We start from the raw sequence: 19,283 nt of genomic DNA, 5'->3' as shown, positions 1-19,283 counted from the left end.
CCACTCTACTGATACGTTAAGAAACTTCTCGATGACTTTAACTCCAAACTTTTTCTGTTTGTTTGATATTGTTACTGCCACAAGTGGTGGAAAAGTGTATTACAACTACTGCGGCCCATACCGACCAAGCCGAGAAACAGGTATTTGTTGGCGGTCCTCTAGGGTTGCTTGTGGCCCAACAACCCTGGCCCTATGGGTAAACACTGGTCGAGACCACACGTACATGTTTTTTAAATATAACTTGAAATCATCATAGGTCCCCTTTAAGAACAGTTCCAAATACAACTCAATTTTGGTGTAACTTTTTCAAATGTCTGCTAGAAAGAGTAATTTCACTCTTTGACATGACAATGACCCAAACATACGTCCAGATAAAATTAAAAAAGTGCCTTCTCCTGAAAGGATATGCTTTTGGTATGGCCCAGCTAGAGTCCAGACCTCAATCTAACTGGACATCTATGGGGTGTGTGCACTCACAAATTAAAGGATTTGGAGCACTATGACAAGGGAGACTATAGTCAAAAGGTGCTTATATACCAAGTTGAGTGCAAGAGTGTGCTCACCTATTCAACCAGATTCTTGAACATGTCGTACTTTTGAAATCCCATTAGTATTTCAATAAATTACAAGTTTATTTTTGTTTAGATTTTTGTCAGAAATATAAGTTAAAAGGTGTGTTAATTCTTTACATCAACTTCATTTTACTTATTATTTTTTGAACAATACACAATTGCTTGTATTCAGTCACGTGAGTGAAAAAGAGTGGTTGTCAACCAGGCCAAAATGGCTGTTGTGCTGCAACAGCGCGCAAACTATCTGAGTACGCTAGGGGCCTCGATCTTCCTGCAAAGATCTCTTTTTTTGCGGTTTCAACGGTTCGTACAGTCGAAAACAACGCATGTATAGGGCATTTTCTCCAGGGAAAGCTTAACGGCGCCTCGTACCCATTGAGAACAGATGCTGGCTTGACCACCACGCATATTTAATGAGCCGGATGTAAGCTGGACCTGACGTTATGTAAATCCAAGCAACACATGTTGTGAACGAGAATAAGGATTTCTTTTAGAAGAATGTCCTCGTCATGTGAAAATAGTTCAACAATCGCACCTGGAAGCTGCCTAGTAAAACCGCAGTCTAATCTTTGGGCCAAGCAGCAGCTTCACGAGAGCGGTTTGGGGTTAAAGGCCTTTACGTACGTTTATAAGGTCAGTCTGGGGATTACACCAAGGACCACTATTGCGCAATCCCTCCAACTATGAAACATAGACTTTAGAGCAACAATCACTATAACGAGTCAACCATAGAAGCCCGCTGCTGGAGCAAATTACGCTTTATTCAAATTCTGATGAACCCATGTAGGCACTTAAAACTCCGAAATCCTGGGGGCTTTTTACACCCCTCTCCTAGCTTAACCACAAGAACCACAATGATTTCCATCAGCTCGGCTGCTTCCTGTACTGAGTAGCCAGATATTTCAACTATCCACACCACACGCCAAAGTCCTGAAAAACAACAGGATGGGATGAGAGGAGTAGCTGTCACGTGCTTATAAATATAAAAGTGTGTAGCACGACACATTGATGCGTTTTTAATGGATGTTGTTAATCACCTTTTCAAATCTTATGCGTGCAGATGGCTTGTAGTGTATGATACAGCATACTGTAAATATACATTGCCTTGGCTGGTAAATGCTGGGTGCTAAGGTATACAGGGCTTGACCGTGACGCTTGACAGTCTCCAGGATGTAGGAAACATTTGATCACATTGCGTAGGTGTAAGTAAGGATTTGATACAGGGTCAGGTGACAGCCGGCCCCAAGAAGGCGACTGCTTCATTTGACCCTTTAATGCAACTTATGGTTAGGATTGGCAGAAGGAACTGGGGGTAAAAGAAAGAAAAAACACAGGAGAGTGGGATCGTGACCTAAATCGAGGTTCATGTTTCACTGAAAAAACAGTTTGCTTGAGCCTTCCTTGAGAGAGAAGTGACAGATATGCAAAGGTATGTCAACATCATTGGAAGGGTTCTCTGGTTCGACCGCTCAGAATCACACACATTGTTACACACAAAAAGTTGGCATGTGCATTTCTCTCCTTATGTTTTATAACTACAGTTTTCCCTCGCCACAACGTGCTTCCAAGTTTGCGCTTTCACTCTGTCAGTTTTGTTTTGTTTTAAAAAAGAAAATTAAGCATTTTCTATGTATTTTTGGCCTAAAATAAGCATTTCCAAGCATACAAATGGCTAAATGAAGTAAACATATCAATACTGCAGTAGTACTGACCACTACATTAAACATGAATGTGCTGTCCAGTATCACGTGCACTGACTCAGCCTTAGGGAGCATTGCTATATTGGATTAAACAAGTGTGAAGGTGACTATGTGGGTGTTATTTTACGTCAAGAGGGCTCTCTCATAATGTACAAAAAATACATTTAAAAGGTCTTAAACTGCATTGCTCTAGCTCAGGGGTGCTCATTACGTCGATCGCGATCTACCGGTCGATCACGGGAGGGTGTGTCAGTCGATCGCCAGCCAGGCATTAAAAAAATAGTCCTAAAAATGAGCGATCATAAATCTTCACTATGATGTCACTTTCGTCACTTAATTGACATTCACGGCACCTCGAGGGTCTCCTGAGATGACGCTGGCTGCTGCCAGCTCATTATTAAGAAAAAATTACCGACAGGAAGGCGAGAAACTCTTTTTATTTCAACAGACTCTGGCGCCGTACCTGTCGTCAAAACTCCAAAGACCGACTGCACAGTAACACAATAAAAGCGCTGCTTCATGCTGCCTGCGCTAACAACATAAGAGTCTCAGAAAGCTGGCGTGCACAAGCTAGCAAGCTACGGAGTTTGCTGCCAATGTATTTCTTGTAAAGTGTATACAAAGGAGTACGGAAGCTGGACAAATAAGATGCCAAAAACCAACCACTTTCATGTGGTATTGGACAGAAAGGAGGACTTTTTTTCTCCTCCATTTGAAAATGCGGACGTTATCAGCACCACTGTCTGATTCGTATCAATGCAAGTCATCAGAATCAGGTAATACACCAACTTATATTCTTGTCTTCATGAAAGAAAGGAATCTATATGTGTTAAACATGCTTGTATTATCTTTAAACACCTTTAACTTGTTAACAATATTAACTATATGTGTTAAACATGCTTGTATTATCTTTAAACACCTTTAACTTGTTAACAATATTAACTATATGTATTAAGCATTCTTGTATTATCATTAAACACTTTTAATCTATTAACAATATTAACTATATGCGTTAAACATGCTTGCATTATCATTAAACACCTTTAACTTGTTAACAAAAACATATATTTCATAAATAAGTAAATATAAATTATATACATGAATGAGGTAGATCCCCGCGACTTGATCAATTGAAAAGTAGCTCGCCTGCAGAAAAAGTGTGAGCACCCCTGCTCTAGCTATTGATTTATAATTTATAAACGGTCATGTCCAGTACCAATTAACTGCAATATAAAAAGGGTTTTCTGTACTGTATGTCTATTAAGTAACAGCAGGCGTTGTAAATAATGTAACTTTTTCACTTCAGAAGATTGGCTCAGGGAACACGACAATAGGAATGTGATTCCCATGGCCCCATTTGTCGCGGTTTGCCTGACACATGAAATGTGACAAATTGTGGGGGTGCACTATCCCCTTCAGCCGCCAGACGGCAGTTTAGTGTTGAATATCTTAAAATGTGTTCTGTGGAAATTCTAACTTTGACCACAGCGTCCTGAAAGTATTCACAGCTACTCACTTTTTCTACATTTTGTTATGTTACAGCCTATCCCGAAATGGAATACATTTATTTTTGTCCTCAAAATTCTACAGACAATAACCCATTTTGAAAATGTGAAAAGTATTTTTAATTTTTTTATTTAGCAAATTTATTAGAAATAAAAAACTAAAAAATCACATGTACGTAAGTATTCACAGCCTTAACTCAATAATTTAATGATGCATCTTTGGCAGCAATTACAGCCTCATGTCTTTTTGAATACGATGCCACAAGCTTGGCACACCTGTCTTTGGGCAGTTTCACCCATTCCTCTTTGCCGCACCTCCCAAGCTCCACCAGGTTGGATGGGAAGCATTGGTTTTCATCCAGGATGTCTCTGTACATTGCTTTTGATTAAACGTTCAATGTCAGAAAAGGGATAAGGAACAAGTGAATACATTTTGGGAGTGATCCGGGATCATCGTCTGGATTCGGATTTTCAAAAAGGTTTCTTTATTTTTGGGGCATGTCTGCGTTCTCCGTTCTCTACAGATTATTTGGATTCACAATATTTCCTATGGAAAAAACTGTTTCGGTTTTCGTTGGACTTCTAGTAACCGATTATATTAGATTGAAAACCTAAAAGTTTGACTGTAGTCTTAATCTATTCATCTAATTTATTTGATCATACGTTTACAAACTTTCATCTGCTCTTTGGAAGAGTGGAAAAGCAATCAAATTAACTAAATGTTACTTTTTTGATTTGTGGGTGTTTCTTAAGTCTTTCTATTGTTTTGTATTATAAACTGTGAAATGTAACCGAGAAAGAGCAAGTCAAATACAGTCGGTATAGTGAGTCCAGGTTGCATCAAAAAACAATAACACAGGAAGGCCGAGTATACGTACTGATAAGTGGAAATGGAGAATCAGGGTTTTTAAATATGATATTACAAACTAATGTTCTCACTAATACACAATCTTCGAAGAAAGATGAAGAAGACATTAAGACGGAAGTGTGTATCTCTGCAGTGGACCTTTGTGTTTTGCCTAATAGTGCTATTTTTTTCCGAAATGAGCCACTGACAAAACAAATATAGTGATTTTCTTTATTTGTTTCTGTTATTTATTTATTTTTATTGGTCTTTTGGACACTGGTTTATGACCATTAGGATAAGGGTGTGTTTTTATCCAAGGGAATTCTTAAACGAATCCAGCCCATTCCGCCACAACAATTTTCTCTCCCTTCTTTGTTTTGTAAGGTCGATCCTATGTCCAATGAGTCCTGTGCGGAGTGAGAGAGAGAGCGAGAGGGAATGCGAGAGAAGGGGACAGATTTTAACTGCACAAAATTAAAGTTTGTGTGCCTGCGGCACTCGTCAGCTGGGACACAGACTTCATACCACAGCTATGAGGACAGGCTTGATGGCTTGAAGCCTTAATTAAGCGCAGTGGACATTGCCATTGGCTATTTTTATGACGAGGACAGTATTGTTTTTATAGATCAATCTATAAACATGACATATGTTTATTTCTTGTGAGAAAAAACACAATACACAGTATTGCGTTGGTTTTTGTCATTAATCTGTTCCAAAAGACTCATCCAAACAGAATCACACAACAGTCCTTTGAGACACTTTTGATTTAAGGCTATATAAATAAACATTGATTGATTGATTGAAATACATTTTTTCCCCAATAAATCCAATTAATCTATTACAAACACCCAAAAAAAACATGTTTTATAGAGATTAATGTTTTGAAATACATGAATGAAATGGATAAAGGAACATTTAACGTTATTTTTAACTTTATTTAAGGCGTCTACTGGCGAACATGGCGATGAGCGGAAAGAAGGGGAGCCTTTATTAACTTAGCTTTTCAGAGTAGCCGTTGTTTGTTTGTTTCCTCAATGAAACTTCATTGTAAACTTCAGGTACAATCACTGCTTTCTGTCCTGTGTCTCCCTTAAACCATTCCCCCAGCAACCTTGACATGACGATCCTATTGTACTACGTGTTCTTTCTTGAATTCAATATTATTGCTCACTTTTTTAATCAAAGTTCTGCCGCTTGCAACTTTCTTTATTTATTTTACTGCTGTACACAATAAAATATTTTTTTTTTAAAAAAGCACAGGCTGTTAATACACAGTGTGCTCGAACGCACATGGGAGAGTAAGGAGACAGTTATGGAGTTGTTAATCATTCTGTGTGAGTTTTATGAACAAATAAAGCGCACGCACGCACACACGCACGCACGCACGCACACACGCACGCACGCACGGAAAGATGATTCAAGGATTTCGAGTCATGAATTGTAAAACAAAATCGAAATTTTAAGTGAAATGGAACCAATTTATAATGTGAAACCCCACGTGTAAGAAATAATTAAGATAAAGAAGGTGAGCAACACTACTGTATTCCAGAAATAAATCGTGGCAAATGTTTCATGAAGTTGAGTCGTTTAGGTATCTTCACAGGACCAAAGCAGAGTCAGAACTATTTGGGAAATGATGTGCAAGAGCAACAAGAACATACCACCAAGCAACTATTAAAGAAATACAACCCTTTCTTTTATCAGTTTGATTATTTGTATAACCCTGCAAAGCAATTAAGTGTGTGTGCTGAGGCGGACATCTTGGCACACATTTATCATCAGGCTTAATAAGTTAGCTGATTATTTTGGCAAAGTTGCACTGTTACTTATTTATCTCCTTTCACAAATCACGCTCATCTTGAGCACACATTTAATATACTGTATCACAAACACGTGATAAAACAACATATGACAGAACCGCATTTTTTATAAAGACATTTGGCTCATTCTGATAATGTTTTCGAAGACATCCTGAAGATACAGGAGGTCATTTTGACTCATTTCAGACATGAAGATTTCAAGTTCCCACGTGTGTGTGTGTGTGTTTATCTGTGTTGGAGAGGGTGAAGTAAGCGCAGAGATTAACCGCAGTCAATGATTAATACAACTTGACTTACTGCAAGTAATTATGGCCATGTCTTTTCTCAGGTTTGACTTTCTCACACTTGTCGTTGAGTACATGGGATCCTGAAACGTGTTCAACGAAGACTCACGCATGTGCCCCAGAAGGCCAGCCCACCCTCCGCTAACCTCAAAACCACAAAGGGTTAAATACAATCAATCTTCTTTACCAACACTGTCAGGGCAGGAGAACATACTTTCCACCGTTTGCACCAATGCGCATGGCTCTGTTCACTTTTGGACAAGATGAACATTTTTCTTTTTTTCTCACCCCATTGTCAAATGTTGCAGATTGTACAAACAAATCCACACCTCAAAAGAACAAAAAAATGCACCTTTTCTTGTATGATGCTTGACTACTTATAAGAGACAACTGTAAAGAATAAAGTGGGTTGGATGTCTTCTATGATGTCACATTATTTACTTCTCTCTATCCTATCTATAAACTCAACGGAGGAAACAATCAGGGTTAACCCGTCCATGCCGTACTGTGAGAGGTAACTCTATAGCCTTTAAGTATATAAAACAATATTGTTCTTAATATTCTCCCAATATGGTGGTCGTGTGACGTCATCATGTCATTTGTAATAAAATAGGTTAAAACTAGATTTTCAGCTGTTTCTCATTACATTATGACTTTTTCTTTTTCCATTTTTTTGTTTATTTTATTTCTACAATGTGCCATGGTTTTGGTAATGTAAACTGTGATTTTGCCCCCTAAGTAAATGCTTCCAATATTCTGTACATTACATGTTGTGCAAGTTAATCATATTTAAACGGCTGCATGACAATGTCTTAACATTCTTTATTTCATAATAAAGTGAAATATTGTTAGGCAATCAGCCTGCTAAACATTCTGGAACCACAACATGGTATAATGCAAAGGGTCTGCAACCTTTACTATTAAGAGAGACATTTTGCCACCTCTTCCACTAAAGACAAAATAATATAGAGTCGCAAAACGTAACATAGCTTATAAACCTTCTAAAAAATGTCATCATGTTTATTTTTTATTTTACAGGAAAAACAATCTGTCCATGTGAAATCAACCTATTTCCTGTTCTCTTTCAGCAATTATTCATGGTTAGCTTACCAAAGGGATTGCACACTCGAGAAGCTGAACTGAACACACAGGCTTCTAGTCTCTTTTACTTGGCTTCCTTGCGCCTAGGAACTCAGCATATGTGCATTCACGGCCTCACAGACAGTCGGAAATTATAGAACTCTTTTTAAAAATGCTAAATTTTCTCACTAACTGGTTTAAACAAATCTCAGGTAGCCACAACAAGGAGGCATGCGGCTCCAAAGCCACGGGTTGCAGACCCATGGTTCAAGGAAATATACACATTATTTCAGCCTGCCAGAAAATGTGTTTCCCCTCTATAATAGATATAAATATCACAGATTACATTACCAAATATCCTTTAAAATCAAGGCGTAAGAATCCACATTTTGTGTATTAATGCGATAAACACGGGAGTGAAGGTCTGAATGCAAGCGCATTCCGCAATTAATAATGCTTTATACACTATTTGGTACTGACAATACTGACAAAGCAGGAATTAATGTATTCGTTGCATGTCGGTATTGACTTGATATCAAGGTATGGTTCTTGACAACCCTAATTTACTGTAAATCCTGATATCAATTGTGTGCTCGACAGTGATCTAAATTCTATTGGTTGGTCTTTTTACGCTCTTTACAGTATGTGCATTAAAATAAACTGCACAAAGCCACAAAGCTTTGGGCTGTCAGGTACTTCCCAGCCCTAGCGCAAAATGTGTGTGTGTGTGTGTGTTTGTGTGTGTTACCTGGGGAGATTTGTGAGATCTCCAGCTGTACTGGTGGCTGTGGAGGCTGGCCAGGAGCACGTTCTCATCTGTATCCACCTGGCCGAAGCGCAGCGTCTCATGGGTATCATTACAGATGACATAGTGGCTGTAAACCAGTTCCTCAGCCTCTGGGTTTCCATTCTGTGAATAAACAGTAGGAGCTATGGTCACGAGGATTACTTAAGGAGGTGACAGAAGAGAAAACGCTCATCGCAAAAGGTGTGGGATTTATGTTATTGTGAACTGTGTCTGAGTAAATTTACAACAATCTCGTGGCACGTATTTGTTCTTGATCTAAAAACGGCAGATCTTGCCAGGTCAGATGTGAGCCAGTAGGAGATTGAGGTGATATCATCTGTGGGAGCAATAACCTCAGTAGGGGGGTGAAACAAATCACTGCCTGACAGCAAACCAGGCTGTAGCCGCCTGAACTGAACTTGAGGGTTGAAAATACAGTACATTTTGGCATGCCCCTTTCAGAAACACCAAACTTTCTCACATCTGGACATTTTCCTGTACAGTAAGTTTAGTAGTTAGTAGGTCACAATTACCACAATTTCCAGACAATAAGCTGCTACTTTTATCCCACGCTTTGAACCTTACGCTTTATACAACATTACGACTAATTTATGGATTTTTCCGGGTTCGCAGGCTTCACATTCCATCAATAAATTCACATCAAACCAAAGAAATTGTCGAACGGTTCAGTGCAATTGTTTCAAACGCACTCACACAATTATTCAGTCAGCCATTTAGCGGACTCACCCTCAGCATGGGGAAAAAACGACAAAATGCACACGACGCAACCCCAAAAGCCATCCAAAAAGGAAGCATAAATGCACCACCACTAATGGACCCTGAAAGGCAGGACCACAGCGCACCAAAGACGACGGCATTAGCCCAGAGTCTACCTGCCTCAAAATGAACGTGAATGCGAAAACAAGGCCTTACCAAAAGTTACAAGAGTCCTACCAAAAACTATAAAAATGGGACTCATTAAATCCCTGGGGTGTGGCTTACAGTATTTAGATGCGGTCTATTCTCTGTAAATTACGGTGCGTGGTTAATATTGGCACCTGTTCAAACTATACATCATGCAAAGCAAAAAAGGCTACATAAAGTGGGCTTCTTGTAGAGAATGATCAAAATATTACCTATTCTTAGTTTGATGCATTTTCTCTGAAACAATGGGGAAATCATACTGGAATTCTGACACTCATACATCAATTTGATGAGAGCAAACAGAGCTCATGAGTAAAATAATATGCACAATTTATTTAAAGTGTCTTGGGCCCTTATGGGACATCTCACTTTCTTGCACACCCCTGCTCAAATATACATAAAGTACATCTGTAGTTCGAATAGCTTCCTCACTGCTACCCAACTGCTCCAAAAAGACAGACCTAATCCTGCTGTATATGTTTAAATGGCACAGGGGTTGATGGTTATAAGACCCTGGCAGTAAAAGCTCGTAGGTTGACTGCCAAGTACGTTTAGTGTCCTGAGGTTGTTGAAACTGGATGGGAAAGTTTAAAGCATTGGAACAAGCGCTTGACGATGGATGAAGACTGATAGGCAGAAGAAAGGTAGAAAGCGAGGTGAGGTACTGAAAATAGAATTGGGACAGCTGCAGTGGTTTCAAATCCACTTCCCAGTTTTACAGTGGAACAGTATCTATGCTCCCTAACAAATCTGACACTGCGATTTACAAACTTCCTGCTGGCATTGTAAGATGCCATTGCTAAGCCCGTTTGATGGTATCGTCTTTCTGCTCCAATTCACCAGGCAACATGATAGGCACATCACAAACACACACGCTTCCTCCGGTTCTCGCATCAGTCCCTTTTTACTTAAGTGTCTAAATATTAGGACAAAGACATTTGAACAGAAAACACGTTACTTGTTAAAGGGAAATGACAACTTCTGCTTCAGGAATCCAAGTATCCATTGCACTAATCCACTCAGATACAATTTCTCTAGTATCCACAGTATATACGATACAATGGGTGCATATATAACTGCCCATAAAATGTCTAAAATACAAATTGTAAATAATGATACCCCTTTTCTTTTTTGCCCGTGCTTTGTTTCCATGGACAAAAGAAAGTCAATTGTGTTAGTGAGTAATTTAAGAAGTACTCGTGTATGTAATATACCAAAAAAGACAGTTTTCTGACCAACATTTACTACAGTATGTGAATATTTTGTGAGAACAAATCCAGTGCCAGCACTACTGGGCTTTTGTGTGGCTTTCCACCAAAGCCACTTCCCTGGGGTTTAGGGGCTGAAAGGCAGCAAAGATGGAGAATTGAAAATTGAGGCATAGAGGTTTAAATGTAGGGGGTTTGAGGTTGGGGCCATATGGGCCAAATGAAGTTCAAGGATTTGAACCAAAAAATACGAGCTAAAAACATTTGTAACAATAAAAAAATGTACTGAACTTTATTTAGCATAAGCTAATCTTTACTTAATGAGTATATCTACCTAGCTTAAAAGAGGACAAAGGTTTGATTGAGGAACTATTAAGGACAGAAGTATGTATTTTTATTGCCTTGCATTTAGAGGTGCTACAGCTGTTCTGGTCACGGTGGTGTGGTATGACCACACATGGTTGTTAGCTTTAACTTGTGTGGTAGTCGAAGAATCCTCTCTATAGCTCAGTGGTGACCCTTTCGGCCACATCACAACAGGCCTGCCTGCCAGCCTTGACACTAGGAACCATGAAAATTACTAAAATGATTAAACACGTAAGAATACATTCTGCTTTTGTGGTAGGACTAAGCCTGTTAACATTTCCAACCACTTCTGATTAGGTTCTCAATAAGGGTCACGTTGTATGATGTAGAGACAACGTGCATGTGTTTATCCAGGCTTTTAAATCAAAATACGTACAGGGCCTGATCTACTAAGTGTCAAATACCACACGCTAAACATGTGCAAAATATAGAATTGTGTGTACTATGTACATTTTGCGTGTACAATTGATAACTGGTGCAAAATGTCTTACTTAAACGAGGTTTTTGCGTGTATGATGTGGCTCTCACTATGGAGACACACAATTGAAACCACTGGCACTAACGGCAAGCGTTCGTTGGAATGTTCCAGGCGCAAAAAAATGCATATTGCAAGAAGTTTTTCCCATATAATATGAAAAATCGAACCACGTTACAAATAACGCCAGTAGACACCAAAACGCATCATGTGAATTTGTTTAAATCAGCTCCTTAAGTCTTCCAGCAGTTATAACATTAAAAATACTATTACTATTATAAAGGTAAAGTATTGGTATTGTTCATTATCAATAGCGCTATTTCTATTGGTATTCGTATTGCTCCATTTTTAGTGTAATAATGCTCATTGTCATTACTGTATTATTTTTTCGCTAACTGCTTATTTGCTATTACTTTTACCATCATATTTGTACATGTCGTATTTGCTGATGTTGCTCTATTGTTGTTGTTGTTGCTGTTGTGTTTGCTGTTGTTGTTTTTGTCTCTCTGTCTAATCCCCCTCTTGTCCCCACAATTCCCCCCTCTGTCTTCCTTTTTTTCTCTTTCTATCCCCTCCTGCTCCGGCCCGGCTGCACCAAATGATAATATAAATACATTTAATAAAGTCAAATACAAATAAGGCAACAAGAGAAGTATCCTACACTTCTCTTTTGTAAAGTAAATCTGAGCAGCCGATATATGCATCTACATCTACTATATGATTTGCCTGAGAAGCTGGACAGGACAAAAAAAAAAAAAATACTATTGCTGAATTGACAATATGTTTGATAATTTACATTTTGACAGTCCATGTGTGTTGACAAGCATACATAGGACAGAGCTGTAGTGCAATCGCCTCCTTTCCCATTTCTTTCTAGAACCTACTAAATAAAGACACATAACAGCTCCTGCAGTAGTTTTAGTCTTGATAAATCACACTGTGTGCGCTCAATACTTATATTTGCATTTTCTCTACTCTGCTCACTTAAAAGACACAATGCTTTGTGCACAATTTTAGTAGATCGGCTTTGCATGTGCTATCAAGTTTGCATGTGTTTTAATACACACAAACCTTTATTAGACCAGACCCTTAATGTTTAGGCCTTCTAAAATGAAGCCCAGTTTCCCACAATATCCATGTTTTGTGATTAGCCTCTCGTTACCCCCTGTCTTCAAAACTACCAGATCCACATGTAGCACATTTACCTCATAATTACAGCGTGTTTCCCCCTTAAAGTGGTTGAGGTAGTTATGTAGAGGTTCCAAGGTTGCTGCTGTTTAGTCCAATCAAAACAATACAGAAACTCAATAACTCCATGAACTAATCCCCGGGGAATATCAGAAAATCCCTGGGGGAGACAAAATGACCTAGTAGTCATGCTTGGCAAGTTGGGTAAAGCCCATCACGAATATCAACATGTCCAAAACACTACTTCAGAACTGCACTTGGAGCTTTCATTACAGCGTGTTATTTATGGCTAAATTAACTAACAGCAATTGGGACAATCATTAGCCTGCAGCGCTGCTAAAATGAAGCAAATGGTCAAGAATGATCCATCATCCAACAGGGCTGATTAAAACATTGATGTCTAAAAACAAAATCCGACCGCCAAACCATTAATTTTAAATATATTCCTGTATATGTGTTTGATTTGATCACAGCTGTTTCTGTATAAAAAAAATAAACATCAGCTATTATTTCTCAAAGTAAAATCATGAGCATACTTCATATCTCTAGGGGCCAAGTATAATGAGGCAGCACAGCTGAGCAGAGCCATGCAAAGCCAGAATGCCCCAAGTGTGTTAACATGTGTGGTAGACAAGTGGGTGGAGGACCTGGGCCAAAAAATGTCTTGGCAGGTGTCATCAATTTTACCATATTTTCTTGAGCCTCAATTCCGACATGATCCTGGCTACCAGAGGCAGTGGTGAGAGTTTAAAAAGGAGGCATGACCAGAGTGTTAAAGTCCTACAACATACACTGCGGCCAACTCAACAAAAACAAAAAAATTAAAATAAGCTATAGAGGCATGAAGCCAAAACTGTTCCTGTGATAATATTTTGTTATGAGTTTGTTTAGATGATACCCCATATGGGACAAGAGACTGACTTTGTGTATGTTCTGTCTCATTTTCTTGGGACAGCATTTACAGATTTACCGTATTTTCCGGACCATAGGGCACACCGGATTATAAGGCACACTGCCGATGAAGGGTCTATATTTGATCTTTTTTCATATGCTAGGCACACCGGATTCTAGTGCGCATTAAAGGAGTCATATTATTAAAAAATTTTTCTAAATTGAAAACACTTCCTTGTGGTCTACATAACATGTAATGGTGGTTCTTTGGTCAAAATGTTGCATCTTTGTTGTAGCGGTGTAGCGTGCAAGGACAGGAGTGGAAGATGTGTCAAAAGATGGAGCTAACTGTTTTAATGACATTCAGACTTTACTTAAATCAATAACGGAGCAGCATCTCTTCATCCGGAAACAACAACACAGGAAATGTTTCCCGTGAAAAACCGTCCGACCGGAACTCTAATAACTAAAGTTATTAATTATTATTAATTAGGTGAATAATGTAAACTCACTACACCGGTATGTTTTAGCGCTTTCATGGTGAGTTTACTGACAGATATAAGTAAGAACTTTACACTACTTTATCTTAGAAATGGGAACAGCAAAGGATGAATGTCACATAACAAGAAGATAGGGAAAAAGAAGACGCTTATCGACTACGGCGTTGGCGCTGACACGCACATTTTTTCACACACCATAATAATACTCGTATGTTTAATGTGCCAACAATCCTTCAAGCGGTGCGGCTTCATAGCTTACCAAAGTCGTACTTAAACATTTTGATAGATTTTTGAGCGCCGTGTGTAATGTTCTATATTTTCAATAGAACATAGGCTCCAGCACCCCCCGCGACCCTGAAAGGGACAAGCGGTAGAAAATGGATGGATTTAAAATGTTGGTGTTGTTTACTTGAGACCCATCATAGTGCAGGCTACATTTATTTCTTATGTTTGACAGCCATCAACTGGTCACACTTATCATTACACCATGTACCAAATAAAATAGCTTTGAGGTGGGTGAGTACAACCAAACGTATTCCTTTCATTAGGCGCACCGGGTTATAAGGCGCACTGTTGAGTTTTGAGAAAAACATTTTTTAAGTGCGCCTTATAGTCTGGAAAATACGGTAGTTGGCCTGCACATCTTTTGCAAAATTTGAGAAGGAGGTTTTAATGTTGCTTTAAATGTCTACTGATGCACTCATATGTGAAATGCAACAAACAAATATTTTGTTTGTGCGAACTGTAAATCTGTCCTGCAAACTCATAATAGTCAAGTCCTGAAATTGGTTTTGAGATAAAGCCGATGTAAAATAACAGGGATTAACGAAGGCTTGCTAAATCTAAACAAATACAGCATACTTGCGTTCTACTTAATTAAGGTATTGTTAAATTATAATTTTTTGGACACGTTACATGAAACATAATAATGTTTTTGTGAAAGTCTTACCTTTAACCTAATGGTTTCTAAGTGAACAACAACACAACTTGTGTTTTTATTTTGCGTGACAAACAGACATCAAAATAGCGCACGTTTGCGTGAGTGTGTGTGAGTACCTGCCCAAAGGACCAACCAGAGACATGAATATGGGAACTCTGCACCAAAAATATACAACTGAACTATTACATTAAAGGTCAAACATTTTAAACAAATATGAAGTCATCCAATTTACATTCAACTTTCTATTATTAAATGTTTTCTACGAAACCAAACCACACAAACAAAGCAGTTTGCTTGAGCTTCCGGACGGTGCCTCAGTTATGAGATAGATCGCTTCAATGTCAAACCATGAAGCACGTTTAGATGTTGTTGGTGTCTTAATTACCTGTTTCCAGCTTTGAAGAGCAGTGTCCAACGTGTGGATGGCATACTGACTAATTGTGGCAAACATCGGATCCACAAACACGTTCGCATCCCACATGCTACTTTGGGGGCAGCAGTTGGCTGTGGCCTGGCCCTGAAATACAACACAATAAAAATTACCATTAAACCTCTCAAATAATGTACAACCATCCATAAGGACAGCTTACACTGTTTTTAACCGTTGCACTGCTGTTTCTTATTGGTATTGATGTATTTATGTTTAACATGTTATTTATTGTTTATATTGTATTTTAGCAGCACCTAACTGAGAAGCCACCTGTATTTTCGTCGTGCTCTTATGTTTAATGATATTTTAGTGTTTCCAATACATTCGCTTATTAGTGGTGGGCTGGCACAAATACATTTGGACTGCCACAAACAGATTAGGCAATACATGTTTCTCCTCTCTTAGTTAGCTCATAAACACATTATAATAATTGTATGTGAATGTAGGTATTTGTTACTCCACCTCTTATCACACCTTGTATGTGTAGCCGCAGCGGCTCTGCGTTGTGTTTCTGATCTTCCCTCACTGCCACCGCTCCGAGCGGGGCAATGGGAAACTGTACCAGCCACTAGGCTAAAAGCCCGAGCAGTTAACCCACTATTTGAAGCTGTCAGGGAGTGTACATGTAGGAAAGCCACTCCAGCTGTCCCCCGTTACATATGGACCTGGTCTTTTTCTGGTGTTATAGGGCACTCTTGGAGACTCATATGAAAGCATGCTCTTCTTTACAGGCAGTGGGTGCTGCTGTGGGCCCCTTCCCCATTTCAAAATACACACGCAATTTAGTCTTCACTAAGGTCGTAGATAAGATAGAGTCTATCCTGGCTGATTTCAAGAGAGAGGCAGGGTATACCATAGACTGGTCGCCAGCCAATCACAGGGCACTTACAGACAAAACAACCAATCACATTCATACATATGGACAATTTAGAGTCTCCAATAAACATAACATGCATATTTTTGGAATGTGGGAGAAAGCCCACACACAGGGAGAACATGCAAACTGAGATTCAAACCCAGATCCCTGACTGTACGGTCTTCATGCTCACCACTACTCCACAATGCAGCAGGCTTATTTGTGACGTAAAAAAAAAATAGAACAATTTGTAATCCGAAACAAATATGCTTTGCTTTTCATATCAACTTTATTCCGCTCTCCTACAGCGTCCATTGCAAGTTCATGCACAGGTTTCATGGCCAAGTTTGATGACGTTATTTAGCACCCCGCCCTGTATTTTCCCATGCATTTCAATAATTATTAGACAGTAATTCCTCTTCTTTTGGAGGGACGATTTCAACACTTGATTAATGCAATTATTTCCAGCTGGCCTTATTGTATTCTGTTGAAAAAACAAATGTAAGACCTGGATTGAAAAAAAGAATAATGCACTGAATTGCACTACCTTATTTAAGGTGAGAAAAAAAGGTCAAAATATTCAAGATCCCCTGCTTACACCATCTTTTGGTGCACTTCTACAAGCACAATGTATGCTACAGCTTTGGTATTGTGTACTGTAAGTGTATCTGGCTGAGTGTGTATTAAACATACCTGTATGATACAGGGCTGCAGAACCTGCATGTGTGTTAGGTTTCGATACTCCAGCAGCTTGCAGTCGAGCTGGGTGGAAAAGTTAAACTCCTGACAATGTCGTGGTCCATTGGTCCACTGGCGCAGGAAGATCTGTGGCTCCACACCACCAACGACCATGAACTCCTGTTTCTGAGGTATTTTCCTATCTGGCAGGAAAGGACGGAGCTTTTGAGGTGGAGCTGCAGAGACAGAGCCAAATTATTAGTATTTTAAGTATGAGCAGGAAGTTTTTCCCTAAAGTATATTCATGTAACTGAAGTCAATCAATTTATTTTGGTAATAAAAATGATTAACCCCCTTATTCCTCATAAACAAAGGAGAAACAGAGATTTGTGTGTATATACATATAAACATTCACACACACACACATATATATATACACACACACACACACACACACATATATACACACACATACGGTATATATATATACACAAATATATATACACACACATATATGTATAATTATATTATATTTAAATTATATAATTATTGACGTTTGTAAACGTTCTGACCACGGGTATTATCTTTGTCCATGTGATGTCAGATGAAACAAAAATTGAGCTGTTTGGCCACAATACCCAGCAATATGTTTGGATGAGAAATCTTTAATCCCAGGAACACCAGGCCTACCGTCAAGCATAGTATTATGCTCTGGGCCTGTTTTGCTGCCAATGGAACTGGTGCTTTAAATGGGACAGTGAAAAATGAGTATTACCTCCAAATTCTTCAGGACAACCTAAAATCATCAGCCCGGAGGTTGGGTCTTGGGCACAGTTGGGTGTTCCAACAGGACAATGACCCCAAACACACGTCAAAAGTGGTAAAGGCATGGCTAAATCAGGCTAGAATTAAGGTTTTAGAATTGCCTTCCCAAAGTCCTGACTTAAACATGTGGACAATGCTGAAGAAACAAGTACATGTCAGAAAACCAACAAATTTAGCTGAACTGCACCAATTTTGTCAAGAGGAGTGGTCAAAAATTAAACCAGAAGCTTGCCAGAAGCTTGTGGATGGCTACCAAAAGCGCCTTATTGCAGTGAAACTTGCCAAAGGACATGTAACCAAATATTAACATTGATGTATGTATACTTTTGACCCAGCAGACTGGGTCACATTTTCAGTAGACCCATAATAAATTCATAAAAGAACCAAGTTCTTAGAAATGATTGGAAACTCAAGACAGCCATGTCATTATGTCCTTTACAAGTGTATGTCAACTTTTGACCTCGACTGTACACATGAAGTGCACATACATGTGGGAATCACGTTAGAATAATAATATCACTTGGAATAAACTGAAAAAAGCAATACAATTATGCAGGAGAAAGGTTGAGCACTAATGTCGCTAGCTAAATGCTAATTTACAATGGACTAGCTCATAGACAAGTTAACTCAAATTAGCATGGCCAATCGCAGGGCACAGATAAACAATCATTCACACTTACATTCATATCTATGGTTAATTGACGGTCTCCAATGAAGCTAACATGCATGTTTTGAAATGTGGGAGGAAACTGGAGTGCCCGGAGAAAACCCACACACGCACAGGGACAAATGCACACTTCACACAGACGTATAAACGGAGGTTCGAACACGCACACAGTGTAAAGTTGGACGTTATTGTTGGTAATGTCAACAGATTTAGGGTAGTTAAACATACTTGCCAACCTTGAGACCTCCGAATTCGGGAGATGGGTAGGTAGCGGGGGGTTTATATATTTTCAAATATTTCATATATATATATATATATACAGTACATTTGTGTGTGTGCACACGTGTATACGTATACATCCATCCATCCATTTTCTACCGCTTGTCCCTCTCGGGGTCGCGGGGGATGGTAGAAGCCTATCCTATATATATATATATATATATATATATATATATATATATATATATATATATATATATATATATATATATATATATATATATATATATATATATATATATATAGGCCACCGTGTTCAATGGAGAAGTCTGATCTACAAAATGTGCAGGCAGCATACCCCTTCCCCTTCGAGCTGAAATTATTTTTCCAATCATTTTGGAACTTGCAAGCGTACTTCTTCTTCTTACTCGTCGTCGCCATGTCTCTTCTTCGTTCTTCTGCTTCGTCTCTGTTATGTTTTTGGACATTACTACTTGCTGTAGTTTTGAAGCAATGCATGA

General features: G+C 38.8%; 1 protein-coding gene across 1 annotated transcript in view; it reads right to left on the bottom strand.

The window, feature by feature from the left end:
* Nucleotides 1-19,283, bottom strand: part of LOC133660324 (intermembrane lipid transfer protein VPS13B-like) — a 563,168-nt gene that overhangs the window by 76,882 nt on the left and 467,003 nt on the right. The window contains 3 exon segments of the mRNA XM_062063728.1: nt 8,557-8,718; nt 15,473-15,604; nt 17,067-17,287. Of these exon segments, the coding sequence (XP_061919712.1) occupies nt 8,557-8,718; nt 15,473-15,604; nt 17,067-17,287 (515 nt within the window).

Source organism: Entelurus aequoreus, linkage group LG11, assembly GCF_033978785.1.
Source record: "Entelurus aequoreus isolate RoL-2023_Sb linkage group LG11, RoL_Eaeq_v1.1, whole genome shotgun sequence".
Lineage (NCBI taxonomy): Eukaryota > Metazoa > Chordata > Actinopteri > Syngnathiformes > Syngnathidae > Entelurus > Entelurus aequoreus.
Note: the sequence above shows the minus strand (reverse complement) of the source record. Positions and strands in the feature narration are given on the sequence as shown.